At 39.0% G+C, this 15829-nt stretch overlaps 1 protein-coding gene across 1 annotated transcript in view; it reads left to right on the top strand.

The window, feature by feature from the left end:
• Positions 1 to 15333, top strand: part of cep192 (centrosomal protein 192) — a 36622-nt gene extending 21289 nt beyond the window's left edge. Inside the window, 17 exon segments of the mRNA XM_055041843.1 lie at positions 562 to 741; positions 1376 to 1636; positions 1793 to 1914; positions 2169 to 2278; positions 2913 to 3075; positions 3315 to 3405; positions 4608 to 4686; positions 4780 to 4903; positions 5784 to 5889; positions 6187 to 6397; positions 6623 to 6699; positions 7947 to 8042; positions 8359 to 8478; positions 10133 to 10245; positions 10413 to 10539; positions 10872 to 10930; positions 13276 to 15333. Of these exon segments, the coding sequence (XP_054897818.1) occupies positions 562 to 741; positions 1376 to 1636; positions 1793 to 1914; positions 2169 to 2278; positions 2913 to 3075; positions 3315 to 3405; positions 4608 to 4686; positions 4780 to 4903; positions 5784 to 5889; positions 6187 to 6397; positions 6623 to 6699; positions 7947 to 8042; positions 8359 to 8478; positions 10133 to 10245; positions 10413 to 10539; positions 10872 to 10930; positions 13276 to 13408 (2172 nt within the window). The 3' untranslated portion in view covers positions 13409 to 15333.
• The last annotated feature ends 496 nt before the right edge of the window (positions 15334 to 15829 follow it).

The raw sequence follows: 15829 nt of genomic DNA, 5'->3' as shown, positions 1-15829 counted from the left end.
AAAAAAGTAAACTTTTGATTTTAAGGTTCATGTTCAAAATACTTGCACAAAATGTACTTCGAGAATTATGTGAATTTCATATATTGCTTCTTAATGTTAGCATTAGTCATTTGCATTCCTTAGTTGCCTGGAGTTTCTTCCAAAAATTAGAAATAACTTTTAGAATTTCAGTTTCATGTTTTCTATTCTGATCAGTTGTAGAAGGCAGTCAGCCGAAACATGTTTTATTGCACAACCTAACTCGGGGTTAAGATTATTTACTAAGTTTATCAGCAAAATTTGATGTGGTCTACCCATTGCACACTTCCTCTCCCATGAACCCTAGATGGTGCACACTTTGACCACTATCAACCAACATTTGTAGCATTCATACATTAGCTTGGCAAAATTCTCAGTAAAACGTGATCTGAAGCTAATTAGCTTCTCCATTCTATAAGGAGTTAAAAATCCTGGCTTCCAACAAATGAAAACCCAAAATTGAGTATTTGAAAGTAAGAATATTGCTCGTAATATGTGCTAAAAGTTGTTTCAGTAAATTAACAATGACTTCCTTTTTTCCAGCTCCAGAGCTTGTTCAGCCCTGAGGAGTGTCTAACCCACCATGGAGAGCTGTCCATTCGGCCCAGGGAGGATGTATCCGTCCACCTGCTCTTTGCTCCCACCAGGGTGGCATGCATGTTGGCCAAGCTGGAAATAAAACAGTCTGGAGTCCGCTCATCACAACCAGGAGTCAAATTCATTGTAAGAATGCAACCTTTGCCATACTCTCTACCTTCCGTTTCAAAAGTTATTAACCACACAACTCTACTTTTTCATGCTGTGTTTTTTCCCCATAATGTATTCTCTTTGCAGGACTTGAGTTTTTTGCATTCTGGGTAGTCTGTTCACACAGGACAGTAAATGTATTTATGTAGTGTACATCTTCAGTCATCCCTTATGAGATCTGAGCCGGATTGGTAAAAGAATAAGTCACTCACTTTCTTTGTTCTCTCTGTCCAACCTCAGTCAACTTTCTTGGCTATTTAAAGATGGCATTTGAATTAGTGTGAATCATCTTGCACTTCTCTTCTGTATCATCTTTTTATATTAATGAAGAGCTCTTAATGCGTTTCCTCTGCGAGGTAATATGCTTGTTTGATCTCACTGACTGACTTCATTGCAATGTTGGTCAAGTCGACATCGTTTTTCCTGAGTTCATGAGAAACGAGAATTAGAAACATGTGACTTTGCTTCACATGTTTAAAAGAAATATGTAAAGGGATAACTGTCTGGATTGGTTTGGTGTCTTATAGCTCTGCTCACAGCTGCCTGCTTGCAAGTGCATCTCTGCTCATTTGAACAGCACCACCTTTCTTTGTTGTTGTGCCATTCTTAGATTCCACTGTCGGGCTACGGCGGCACCAGCAATATCATCCTGGAGGACCAGAGGAAGCACGGCGATGGCTACGTGGCGACGCTGCCCGATGTTGCTGTCGGGTGTGTCAGCAAAGTGTGTCTATGTGTGAGAAACACCGGCTCCAGAGCTGCCTTTGTTAAAGCCGTGGCCTTCTCTGACATCCAGAGCCGGTTGCTTATGCACTCTTCCGTCATGAGCCTGGCCCCGTCACAGTTTGTCCTGAAGGAACGGACGCAAGAGGTGATATGCTGCTATTTGAACTTTTTTTTTTTTTTCCCAATTCATTTATTTATTTTTTTTATCCTGGAGATGGTAACATCAGCAGGAGACAAAGACAATACTTGTAATTATAACAGCATCTTCTCTTGACCTTGTCACTCATCCCTGTGTATCCAGGTGATCACTGTTCTAATGAAGTCCACCCACAGAGAGACGGGTCTGTGTGAGTCAGCCAGTAGTCCCTTGGCCACAGTCTGCCTCTTTTGTGGAGATGAGGTCTCCAGGCAGCAGTACAGGAGGTGAGACACTGCAGCGTTTAGTCTCGACTGCTGCTTAATGGAACTGTGTAGAACTCCTAATGAAATGTTTTATCTGTAAGTGCTACCAGGCCTTTGAATTAGTTGCAAGCCACTGATAATTAAATCTAAATTGCCCCCCAAGAACAATAATGCAGAGAGGCTGATGACAAGCTTTTCTTGTCTGTTTTAATTGAAGCGTGCTCTGAAAAATGAACTTCATACTTGAAGCAAACTCCTTGTATGTTGTGTGACAGGTTGCTGGAGAGCAAGCCAGAGGCTGGGAGGAAGGCTCTGTCTGAGAACAGTCTGCTCAAGAACATAGACTTCACCGAAACGTTCCTGGGGGAAGAAAGTGTTACAGAAGGTAATTTGCTTTTTTCACATGGATGTTCGTTGCATTTTATCATTATGATTTGTTTTAATTATCCAACAATAGAGGGCACTTTATTGTAAATTACACATTCAGCTGCAGTATGTAACTTATGCAAAAAAACTTGTTTTATAAATTTGTTAAAATTATAATTATGTCATGTCACAAGGCAAACTGCCTTCTCCCAGTGCTAACTACAGAAATGCACTGCTTAGTCAGGAACAACCAGTCAGAGCCATGAGGACGGTGTTGGCACTGTCAATCACTCTTGTGCTCGACCATCTCACTTGCTCTTTGCTATGCTACTGTTGATTCACCACAACAGAGCCTACTATGAATGCGAATGTTGGTTTACATTGCCACCGTTGATGGCGGATAAATGGTTGTCCTGAATCTGTAAGTTGTTTCTCCACCATAAGCACATTTAGCAGCATGTAAACGAGGTTGCCCGACATCAGTAACTGCCCTCCCCTCTGTTGTTTCTGATCAGGAGCGGTGCATTTTAGGAGACCACAATTGTAGCTCTGGGAGGATGTTGTTAAGTTTGACCTTTTTTTTGTTTTTTTTCTGGTTTGTTTGTCCTTTTCATCTGGAGACTTGCTTCACCCATCCTTTGACTTGTCCACAGCCTACGACCTGCCCCTGAGGCCTAACGAGGCCCACATCTTCAACAGCAACATGAGTAAAGTGTTGGTGTCATTGCTGGGGAGAATAAAGAGTGCAGACAGTGAGGAGAGCGAACACGACAAACCTCAGCTGCCCTCTGACAGCCACTGCTTCCAGGCAGACAGGTATTGTACCAGTAGTTATAATAAAAATAATATCAGTAACCTGCTGGTGATGCACATCTGACAGTTGCATCTTATAAATTGACTTTGTTTTTTGTTTCTTTCAAAAAGGGAACAATGCATATAAAACATATTTACATCACATAAACATGCACGGCTAATTTTCCCATCTCATTCCCCTTAATTTCTAAACAGTGATAAGAGTGAATGTTTTAATAAAACCTTTTTTTTTTTCTTCACAGTGGTGTTCCTAATGGCAGTGTGTCCCTGGATGTGCTGCCAGTGAAAGGTCCTCAGGGTCCATCGCTGAAAGTCACGGGATCCCCTTCAAAGGTGCCAGAAGTTGTTCAATCACCCGAAGAACACAAACTCTTTGCTTTTACTGTTTTTTTTTTGTTTGTTTGTTTTCTCTTTTTAACCAAACTGATTTAGAGTTTAGCTGCACAATACAGTGAATCTGAAGCATCATTGTATAACAATGATTGGATTCAATGTTTGTGAGCAGTGCACAAAATTAATTGGCCTCAATTTCTTTATTCGGGGCTAATTGGCAAACACAAGTGAAACCGATCTTATCCACCAGTCCTATTCACAATAATCACCCCACTGTAGCTGACATAGCAACTTTGTTGCTGATTTTTTTTTCTGACAAAAAATATTATCGGCAACAATCGGAATGGGTACCTTTTTGAAGATGGGTAATCTGCCAGAAAACTACAAATGTTGCACTCCTACTACTTTAATGTAATGTAATCTATTTACAAGATTAATATTAATATGGTCTAGTCAGTTGAATAGTCTGAATGGCCTTTAATGAACAAAGGTCACAATGTTATTTTTAGTGACCAAGATGCTAAATCTCACAGAGTGAAGTTTGTGAACACTGTGTGAAAAAGAAACAAAACGTAATGTGAGAAAGATGTGGATGAAGCAAAATCACCACTGCAATTGTCAGCTGTAGTATTGTGGTAATTAATACATTTTTTCTGCTATTGTGCAGACCTGATTTTGACGAGTGGTTGGTAATCTGGTTGTATTGGGTTAAGAACTGGATTTGTTCCTGATTTGCCAAAGAAAAGAGAGAACAGTGTCTAACAGAGCATTGTCAATTTTTCTATGCTATCGCTCAGACTTATGAGTCCTGATTTCCTCCTCTTTCTTCAGCTTCCTAAATTAAACATATTTAGAGTTGTCTTATTTTTTCTCATGGTAAAATTACCAATTGAATTAAATTGGTAATGAAACATCTTTTATGTTTCATTGTGTTAATGAAACATAAAAAATGTTTTATTACCACAATCTTATGAAGGAGTTTTAGGATGGTTAAAAAAACCAAACTCTATCAGACATAATCGACTTCAATGTATTTGGCTTTTAGTTGTACAGACTAATTTTAAACAAATATTCTTGGACTTAAATGTTTTCCTTTCTATAGTAGATATATCTTGAGGAAATGGTAACATTTGGATTTAACTGTATTAAAAGCGATCATTTTTTTAATGTTTTTGCCATGTCTTCCACTGCTGTCCCGTCAGGCTCAAGACTCACAGCACACACGGCCCGAGTCGTGGATCATCCACCCACAGCAGCTCGTCCTCGCAGCTCCCACCATCAGTGAGTCTTTGATGAATTGTGGACGTCTTCATTTCGTTTTGCATTTAGTTGGAGGAAGCAACAGTTGAATATTCATATTCACACTATTTCTAGATGGTCTGTCTAGTACCAGCCAAGTTCAGATCCAGAACAACACTTCTGAAGAGCTGAACTTTGACCTTTCGTGGCCGGCTCACTGCCTCACCATCACCCCACAGCATGGAGTCATTGAGCCTCAGTAAGTCTTTCTTTGAGTCTCGGTATCTGTGTATGATTTAACATGCCTGTTAAATGTTTGGACAGGTAGAGGCCTTCCACTATCTTAACTTTAATAATTGGAGTTTCACTAGATAAACATAATGAACTGATGATCTGGCTGGACAAGGGCTCATGTAACGACTTTCCTTCTTTTGCTTACAACTTTATAATCAAATTCATATTATTTAGCTTTTAGTATCTTAACTCAGAAGACATTATTCCCACTGTTGTTAAAATAATGAGATGTTTAGCTGTAAAACTGTTATTGCTACTGTCATTTTAAAATGGTTGTCTAATAAGAACGCTTTCCATTTTGACACCTTTGAGGAGGTCCAGTTGGGTTCAAATCCCATTCTGGGGTTTTCTCTTTCATGGACTGAGCATGTTCTCTCTGCATGTGTAGGTTCTGTCCAGCTTCCTCCTATCTTACTTTTAGTTTAATTGGTTATTCTAAATTGCCCTTTGTGAGTTTATGGTTGTTTTTTCTGTGTGGGGAATAGGCTCCAGCCCCTTGCAACACATCAAGGACAAGTGGGTTTTAGACCATAAATAGATGTTTTTCTAGAAAGCAGGGGAAAAGCACAGAAGTGTCTTGATTCAGGTACTCTACTCCATTACTTAGCAACAGGTAGGGAAGGGGCAGAGCAGTTCTTTACAGCCAGAGAAAATTCCCATTGTTCTTTTCCCCACTCTCTCTCTGACATCTAATTAAACTGACTTTTGAGTGTATAAACAGAATTCAATAATTGTAACAGTTTTGAAGCTGCACAGTAACTAGCCCTCTTATACATTTGAGTGCATTTACACTTTTCTTTTCCTTTTTATTATTTGTCTTCACTTTTCTTTTTTCCAAAACTCAGGAGCCAGCTGCAGATTTTGATCAGCCCAAACCCCTCACTAGCCACAAAATCTGCCCTGCTGCCGTGGAGTGGACAGATTTATGTCCAGTGTGATGGACAGCAGAAGGTATGGCCCTCTAGCTGTCAAACAATCCATTCAAATATCAGAAATTTCAAACAGATCCTCTTTATGTTTTTAGAGTTAATGATTGTCGTAGAACCGTCAGAAGGTGGCAGTATTGACCAGACTGATGTGGATGATATAGTCTTCAATAATTAGCTAACAAAACCCACCGACTGTTTCTGATAAATTAATTTAGTGCGTACAAACCCTCATATACCATAACAGAACACATTATATGGTAGAAAATGGTTACTTCCAGCTTAAAGGCACAGTTGTTCCTAACACTTTGAATGTTTTTAGTTCATTAAGGTCCAGATTCGCAGGGACCTGGCTCTGGATGTGTCTGCAGCTCCAGCAGATGCATCTCTGTCGGCCCTGCCTGCTCAGGCTGCTACTCCTGTGCTGCCTGCTCCCCGATTCAGCAATAAGCCGCCGCCGGCAGCTCCCGGCCTGGTGGAAATAAAAAACAAGACCATCACCTTCCCTGCCACGCTCTCAGGGGAAACTTCAGGTTATTTATCCCTCAGTACTTTGACTTGAAGACTTGTTTGATTAAAAAAAAAAAACTAGACATTTTCTGGAAATTCTTGTTGCATAAAGTACATTGAAATTACAAAATGCATAATTTAAAAAAACAACAACAAAAAAACAAAATCTTAAAACAATCTCTTGACTCTTACCAATGTGTTTGTTTCTGCTGGAGACTAAGACTTTGGTTTTTGCTGTTGTACTTCAGAGGCCCAGCTGGAGGTGCAGAATGGTGAAGTGGAAGTCAGGTGGTACCTGTCTTCATTTGCTCCTCCATATGTTAAGGTACTCTTCAGAATTCGACTTCCAGCTGTGTTTGTCTTTTGAATGACTTTGTTTATCATGGCAGCTGAAAAGCCAACAGCCTCTTTTCAAAATGATTAAGATCAGGACGGAAACACAACTGGGCGGGGTGGACCATAGGGATTTATTTTTATCACAATAAAATTTACAATAAGAACTATGCATTTCCCTTTTTTTAGGTAACGCTTTGGCTGTGATGGCATGGCAGCAATCACAGCGCCTCAAACACAAATACTGCTATTCAACACACCATTCACATAAAAATTATCACTAAACTGCACATAGTAACTGCATTTAATTATATTTTCAAGTTTATTGAAAATATTGGTATTTTCGAAAACAGTGGAAGAATTATAAAAATAACAGTTTTGGGGATTTTTAAACACCATTAGGTGGATTTCATCATGACAATAATAAACCAGAATTCTTAGAATAATAATATTAATATAAATCATACAATAAATGCCCACCACTATTGGAAACCTTTTTTTTTTCTCCTCTCCTCCCAAAGCATACAACTCTTGCTATAAATCTTTTGATTTGTTGAAACCCAGGTGTTTGTCCTGTTTCAAAATCTAAAATCTAATTTTTGCATTAAGCTGAAGTCGCAGTGAAAGCCTGTGCTGCCCTGAGCTTTTCCAGCTGCCCCAGGTCAAGAGCTGGCAGTTTATAGAAAAGAAACTACTAAGTAGCAATCTGCTCTAAGCCTGTCACTATAAGCAATAAATCAATTAATCACATGATAAATTTGAAGGAGCTCGATCATTTCCATTCTGATTGTGTTGTGAACAGCAATTTGATCTACAGATGTGTCATATTCCTTTACATTTCTGGTTTCAGTTGCATTTGGTTTTTATTCAGTTTTGTTTGCTTTTGGTTTTTTTAATTTTTTTTGGATATTTAAAATATCTTCCAGTATCAAGGCTTCTTTTCAGAATTAACGTTTGTTGGTCTCTGAAAGGGGAACTCTCATTATTATGCTGTTATTATATCATTTGAAAATTGTCTCAAAACAACAATTTGATCAATTATCACAATAACTCTTGCAATTTATCATCCTGTAAAATATCACCGCAGACCTCCATTTTCTTCCATTGAAAACATAAAGTATACTTTCTCCTTGTCGTAGGTGCTCTAATTGGTGCACTGTAAGTTATATTTGACCAGTTTTGTTCCGTTATACTTCATATTAACTGGAAATACTTTTTTTCCCCCCGTTTGCTCTGAAGGGAGTTGATGACAGTGAAGATGTTTACCGGGCCACCTACACGGCTTTCAGATGTTCCAGGGTCTCAGGAATCCTGGGGCCTCATGAGAAGATGCAGGTAGACACTCACTCCCAACCACACTGTACCATTTTCATAAGGTCGTTTCAGTTTAACACGTTTGCTAAAAAATTTCTTGCTATTCTTGCAGTTAATGGGAAAACTAGAATAGAAAACTAGAATTCTAAGAGAATTTTTTTTCCCTGTCCAGTTGAAAGAACTTTTCAGCTTCTTGACATTGGTGATTACTCTTAGGGTTGACCATCTGATATTTATTGGCTTGATATGCTGCCTGGTGCTATTAATCTAACACCTAGAAAACAATTCCTTTATGTGGTTGACGTCACAGATTCCGCCAGTGTTTTTCTGCTTCCAGGTGCCTGTTACATTCCTCCCCAGAGACAGAGGGACTTATGTCCAGTTCTGGGACATGGAGTGCCACCCCGTGTCTGAGCCCCAGCAGAAATCCAGAATCCGCTTTCAGCTGTCTGGCACTGTGAGGATAAATTTCTTGTTTTGGCCGCTATTAGAATAAATACAATAACACTTAAATACTGGTATTTATGTTTTGCCTCACACTCTTCTCCAATCAATCCGCCAGTCACACCATAAGTAGTTGGTGTTGCTCGCAGCTTTTCATTCATTGTTTTACTTTTTGTTGATGATCTGTTCTGTCTGGAATTACGCTAAAACTAGCCTGAATGACCAGAAGCACACATGAAGGGCAGAGCAGTCAAACAACTTCAAATAATGAGATGGTTTTTAAAAATTAATCTTATATCACCCAAATTTGGATTATTTCTAATGTAATATCAGTTTTACCTTTTAAATCCACCAAAAACCATCTGAAAAGTAGTGTGGTAATCGGTGTTGAAACGATTAATCAATTATCGCTGCAAATGATAATTGAAATAATTGATTCAGTTACTAATTTAACTTGCGTAATAATTAACTAGAGCATACAGACTAAAAATAGAACACAGTCAGATCAGTCATGAAATTAGCTGCATAGAAAAAAAATATGCATTTGGATTTAAAAAAAACTGAAGTGCCACAGTTAAAGTTTAAATTCTGTAAAAACTAAAGTCTTGTTTAGCACTTTTGAGAACAAATTCTCAATTGCTAACAATCAAGAGATTAGAAATTACTGAGCTTTTCACATGTTGGAAGTATTTCATTGCTAGATGCATCCTCTGATAGAGATGATCAATCGTTCACTAAAGGAATGCTGCTGTAGCATTTTTGGCAACAAAAATGCAACAGTTTTGTTTAGCATATTTTAATGTATTTTTTTTATATACAAAAATGCTTAAATTGGAATTAATTAATCAATCAGATCAAAACATTTCTGCAAAGTAGTCAGTAGAACAATACATTACTAACGCAATCATTAGTTGTAGCCCTAGTAGTAATTATTCACTCCTTTTTCCTTTGGTCCAAAGTTGGAAGTTATGCAGTTTTGTTTTTGTTGTTTTTTTTTTATCCTAAGTTTCACATAATCTCAGAATGTCCATCTACTTTGGTAGCCTCTAGAATGCAACATTTCTTGGCTGCAAACAAATCCACACAGGTCTGAGACAAAGTTATGAAGGCATTGAGAAACAATCAAAACGAATCCATCAGAAAATACAAAGATTCAGCCATCACAGTCATCTTCCAAACCAGGGAAAGGGAGCATTAATGAGAAAAGCAACCAGGAAGCCAAAGTTGATTGTGATCGTTCTGGGCAGCTGCTCTACAACAATAAAAGCATCTGTTCACTGAAGCAAAAGCTTGCATCGCCTAGAGCCTGGCTATGGACAGTAATCCAGAAAAATGCCAAAGAAAAAAAGGTTTTTCTTTTTTTTTTTTACCTAATTTAAAAATTGGAGATTCACCAGTATATGAAAAATGGGACTGGGGTCAGATGAAACAAATATGCAACTTTTGGGCAATTCTGGACAACACTCTTATCTGGCACAACCTGACACATATTATGATGCTTTGAAAGAACCATTTTTTATTTAAGTACGGCATCATGTGGGACATTTGTCATCAGTCGTGACTGAAAACTAGTCAAATTCAAACAAATAATTTTGACTCTTGCGTATAAAAGATCTGTGGTGTAAATAAGCTGATGCGTATTTACACAGCAATACTGTGTTTTGAAGGGGGTAAAATCCGGGCCAATGGTGGAACCTCAGGAAGGAAACTGTTTCCTGGTGAGGACTGAAGCCACCGTGAAGAGCAGCAAGAGATCTGATTCGTCAGCAAGCAAAGCTGGGTGAGTTCTGCTACTTTTCCTAGCCAAGATGGCGACATTAAAGTGAAATTCTTGCAACTAAATGACTAGAGCTGTAGATTAGACATATAAAATTGTATTTTAAAGGAATAACTTGAATATTTCAAATCTAATTGGAGTGTAACTTTAACTGCTTTTGTTAATTTCAGCCAGGAGGAGGCAGTGCGGCGTGGTGTTTATTCCCCTCAGGATCTGTACACCTTCCCGCACACTCGGCTGGGGGAGTCCAGCACCCTGAAGGTCAACATCCGGAACAACTCCTCCGACAGGCATGAGGTGAACGCCTGCAGATTCTCCCAAAACCTCTTTAAAATTCAAAGTTCTCCTGGCAACAGCTTGACAGCAGTTAACTTAAGCTAGCCAAAGAGAAGTTAAAACAAGACAGAATGTATTCATTTAAAACAAGCTGTGGTTTTTGCTTTAGGCAAGACTGTGAAATCAGGCTCAGACTGTTAGTGTATGCTGACAAGGATCCCAGCTTACTGTGTGTTTTTATATTTCACAGTGGATTGACAAGGAACTTGCATGACTAACTCATATATTGGTTTATGCATTTTTGTCTGTGCTCTGCATGGATTTGACGTGTGGCTTTTCTAATTAACTTGCAGCTGAGATTTATAAAACCTAAGGAGCCCTTCTACATGAAGCATTTTGAGTATTCGCTAAGGTGAGTTGCTTGGCCACATCTCTACTCTGCTGCTAGATTTGTAGTTTTTGCTACGTTCACACAGCAGCCGAATGCAAGCAGATTATTTAATTTTTTTGCTTATGTGTGACCCATGTCTGTCTTTTTGGTGGCAGTCTGAATGACCCAATTTTGATCTTTTCATCCCCTCCCAAAAATCAGTTTTGAACCAGTTTCATATGTGGCTCTAAATATGATTCGTTCTGATAGTTTTCAAAGCATTTGCAGACTGAACAGTCATGTCATACTTATTTGACTTTTACATCAGTTACATGAGACATGCATCATAATTCTGCACTAGAAGAAGACCAAATAAAAACAATGACTGAAAATTCCTGATTACAAAATTCTAAAAGAAGTCTTTGTTGGTGAAACACATCACAATCTCACCTTGGCTTTGTCTTCACATCCAACCAAACTTGTCTATAGAATTTGCAATTAATGCTCCACAAAGGCCACTAATTTATCTTCCTCCATCACATTCTTTTTACAATAATATTGTCGTCTTCCATTGCTGAATAACTTTAAAATCCAGACGGCAGCGTCCATTATTAATTCTGTAAACAGTGCTCTGATGTGTTGACATCTGCACTCTTCTTCCATACATGAAGGTTGCTTTGGGCATCATAAACCATTCACACCGAAGTCTGATTGTGGTCGCGTTTAATTACGATTGACCACGCAAAACCCCCCCCCAGGATTTCAGCAAAAAAATTGGAATTGAGAGTTGAGACCTGCCATGTGAACATAGCCTTTCACTTGGAACAGAGGGTTCAGTCAACTCTTAATTATCTGATTTCTTTCCACTTTTTTTCTCTCTGCCTGGCTAATTGTATTTTCATACTTGACTTAATTCAAGGACATAGCTGGTGATGCTTGGCTATAACGTGTTTATACAAACTTTATGACAATTTTATGATTGTGAACGCCGTCCATGGAGGTTCTCTGAAATGCTGGTACCTGGAAGGTAATGTTCCTATGTGGGATAAACTTGAGGCCTTAAAGATAATAGCTGTTTTACCTAACCAGCACTTATCAGAGGGGGGTCCCCACTCAAAGGTACCATCTGTGTTGTGATCAAAAAAGAAAGCACGCCTACTCTGAGAACAGTCCTTCATTTGTTTTAATGAAGTATATGTTACGATCTGTAGGGCATGAAGAGCAAACCTCCTGGGACTGGTTTGTTCTTTTGCCAAAAATAAAGCATTGTCATACATTCCTCCATTATGTGCAAACATCATGTGTTGTATGACCTGAACGTCCCCCAGCTGCTATCTGTGTGACGTCAGCTTTGCAGTTTGCTGTGACTCTCATCAGGATCTCTGCAGGTCATGAAAAGCCTCACAAGTTTCAGTTCATGTTTCTGCATGTCAGATTTCCTTTTGAACTAAATAATATTGGTTCTGAAGTTGTTGTTGGATCTAACAAAGGTTAGATGCAGAAACCCTGCAGAAATCAGCTCTTCTACATGTAGCATTTTACAGAAGTATGTAAACTTTTGAGCCTTTGTCACTTTACAGCTACAGAAGTTGGTGGATTCTATTGCAAACACAAAATGGAGCATGAAGTGAAAGGCAAAAGAAAACCAAAAATGAAAAATTTTGAAAACCAAAAATGGCTTTCGAAATTTTCAACAATGATAATTTGTAGACTTTTAATAAATTTGTTTTGTTGAGACATTGCATGTTTGGACAGTTACTCCCCATGGTTTTAGATGCTGCCTAGCTGAAGAATACTTTTTTTTCCCCTTCACTTTTGAGCAGTTGCTATGATGCATGACCCTGGCAACAGAACATCATTTTTTCAGCTGGGAGTAGTTGATTAGCATCTCAGGCATGAATAGGCAATTAAACATTTACTTGACTTTTGGGATAAATTAAGTATTTTTGAACTGAATTTGTGCTGATTTTTCTTTTGTGGAGTTAGATTTAAGAGCGCAGATAATAGCCAATGGATGTCATCCACTTCATAAATGGAGTCCACCTGTATAATTTGATTTTGACAAAAGTAAACGGCTGATAACTTCTGTTTAACAGAAGTTGCTTTTATGTGCTACTTTATGGAAAGCAATCACATAAACTGTAGGTTTTGGGGTGTAATGTGACTAGATGTGAAAAGTTCAAGGTTTATACATGCTTTTGCAAGGCACTGTTCCCACATTGACATTGAAACTGTTTTCATTTATTTCCATCTGATGTGCATAAGAATTAAAGTAAAACATTTTTTTATATAGTTTGAATGTATGACAAGCATGTGCTTTTTGAGTGCATTTCTTCATTCTTGACAAAAGATTTGTCTAATGCCTCCTGTTTTCTTTCATCCATTAGATCACAGCATTACGTGAAGCTACCGGTCCAGTTCAAGCCCACGACAGCCGGCAAACACACCGGCTTGCTGCTCATCCAATCAGAATCAAGTGGAAGTTTGGCTGTCCAGCTGAGTGGTGAAGCATTTCTTTGAGTTCTTGCTCAAGAGCGACACAAAGACTAAAACACCAGCGGCATGCCGCAAAGGTCACCAGGCCGGTCCTGCATATGAATTAAAGCAAAGCATGCAGTGGATTCCTCTTTGTAGAATTATTTCTCTAGCTGTAGACTGTTACTTATTGAATGGAGAAACCAACAGGGCCCTTTGTGTCTCTGAAGAGGGCTCAGCTGTCCTCGGCTCACCCATGAAAAAATGGTCTGATGCAGAATGATTGAATGTATCCAGCTTACAATTAGTCTGCACCACTGTGGCGTTTGAAACAGGGACAGTTTTGTCACTTGACTCTCGGCTGGGTGTTTGCCTTCTCTCCTTCAGTTCCATCACAAGGCAGCATTGTTGTTTCCACAGCCTCCGTCAGACAGTAGCAGTACCAGTTAAGATCCATTTGGCATTACTTGCGCTTGATCACACAGGAAGGCCTCTGTCTGCTGTTTGAGAAGATGGCTGAAGCAATTCTGCTTTTGGAAAAGTAGAATTGTTGACCTTTTTTGCCCGAAATCTGAACCATAAACAGAAGTCATTTCTGCCGTTGTGGTAATGCAAGTTTTGGAGATGCTATATCTTATTTTGAGATGTTTTACTTTTAAACATCTGCTCTAGGTCTTTATGCATTTCAGGTCTCTATGGAGACGAGTCTTCATCCACTTAAAGCCCTCCTGAACAATGGTTATCTGGACCATGTGCTGGCACCCCTGCAACCTGTAAGATTCCAAAACTGTCCAGATGCTTCTAATTCAGTCTTGATGAAGGCAGCTCACAGCAACATTAGGATGGTTCATGATTTTGATTACATGCTAAATCAGTTTCCTTAGGGGTTTTGTTCAGCAACTTGCCAGGTCTGCCTAGTATGGTTGCCATGGCAAAATGTGATTAATCACCGTTCCAGGCACAGAGGATTTGATCCCAGTTTCCTTTCTTGGCTCCAAGGCAAGTCGCCAAAATTGCTTGAGGGGTGGGGAGCATTGGATCCATTTCCGTAATGAGCTGTGGAGCGGGATAGGCATGGGCAAAGGTGTGCAAACTCTATTAAGCATGTGTTGTTAACTTGTTAGATGAAACACTTTGGCAGCAGAACACTAATGTCTGGCATTGTTTACCTGCACATACTGCAAGTTTTATAACGAGGGCACTGTAGTGCAGTGGTATCTAAGCAACATTCTGAAATCCTGGTGACAATTTGCACTAACTTTATGTAATATTATGTATGTAGACATTTTTTAAAATAAAGTTCTGTGATAAATACATTTTTTAAAGGTTTTATTGACTCTGGTGGCCTTTATTTGATAGTGATTTGACTGGAAAGTGGGTAATGAGAGAAGGGGGAAGATGTGTGGCAAAGGTCACCCGGCCGGGAATCGAATCTGCGACAGCCGCATAGAAGACCAAGGCCTCTGTAGGTGGGTTGTGCTTAACCGCTGATCCACCACAATACCCCCGATTAATACATGCCTGTGGCTGTTTCAACCATTATTCCTGAAAATAACTTCATCGACACAGTGCATCTGCAAAGTAATTATTTGTTCCAACTAAAGCCAAAAAAGGATTATTCAAGAAAACCTGCTCCTGATTGGTCTGAACCTCGGACTATGAGAGTGATTCACCTTCCAGAAAAACAACTTGTGTTTGAGTATTTATTTAAATACAATTGAGCCCTGGAAAGACTTAAAAATGACTCTGAAGTTCTATCGCCCATTCATTCTCTCAGCTTGCTTGTGAGAATCTGCAGAGAGGAATAACAAAATGATAGAAAATACCCAGAATGGATGTCCTGCGTTTGTAGAGATGTTCCTAAGAAGACTTGAAGCTGTATCTGCCAATGTTGCCTCAACAGTATTCAAAGGCTGTAAATATGTGTGAACCTGTGTATATTTTGTGAATAAACTGGCAAATCAATTAAATTAACTTCAGTTTGTTATGAGGTACTATGTGTTAAATCTTGGAGAACATGAATGTAGCCCATGGAAAAATGAAATCACTATATTCAAGAGGATATGCATTTCTTACAAAAAACTTTTATTTATCCAATCTCTATCAATCTGATCCATTGAGAACTGAATATTAGTTACAGGTTAACTTTTCCAGGTCAAGAGTTGTTTTCCACTTGAAAATGATATTTGACTTATAAAAATAAGCTTAAGTTGGCTCATTTGAACTTGACAAAATAAATCAAGAACCCATTAAATTCTCGAGCAAATCTTTGGCTTAAAAAGCAGACTGAAAACTCAAATCAATCCAGACTTTTCTCAAATGCCCTCTTGCTGGGAGGCTGCAGCCTCTCAACGAGGTCATTGGTTTGGTTGTACTGCTGTTTGTTGAAGTAACCGGCAGGTGTCGCCAAAGCGTTATTTTTAATGCCCCGACTGTTGGCAGCGCGTGCTGTACAGTAGGACAGCT

Source organism: Poeciliopsis prolifica, unplaced genomic scaffold, assembly GCF_027474105.1.
Source record: "Poeciliopsis prolifica strain line A6 unplaced genomic scaffold, Auburn_PproV2 SCAFFOLD017, whole genome shotgun sequence".
Lineage (NCBI taxonomy): Eukaryota > Metazoa > Chordata > Actinopteri > Cyprinodontiformes > Poeciliidae > Poeciliopsis > Poeciliopsis prolifica.
The sequence above is the reverse complement of the archived record's forward strand: the minus strand, read 5'-3'. Positions and strand labels throughout refer to the sequence as shown.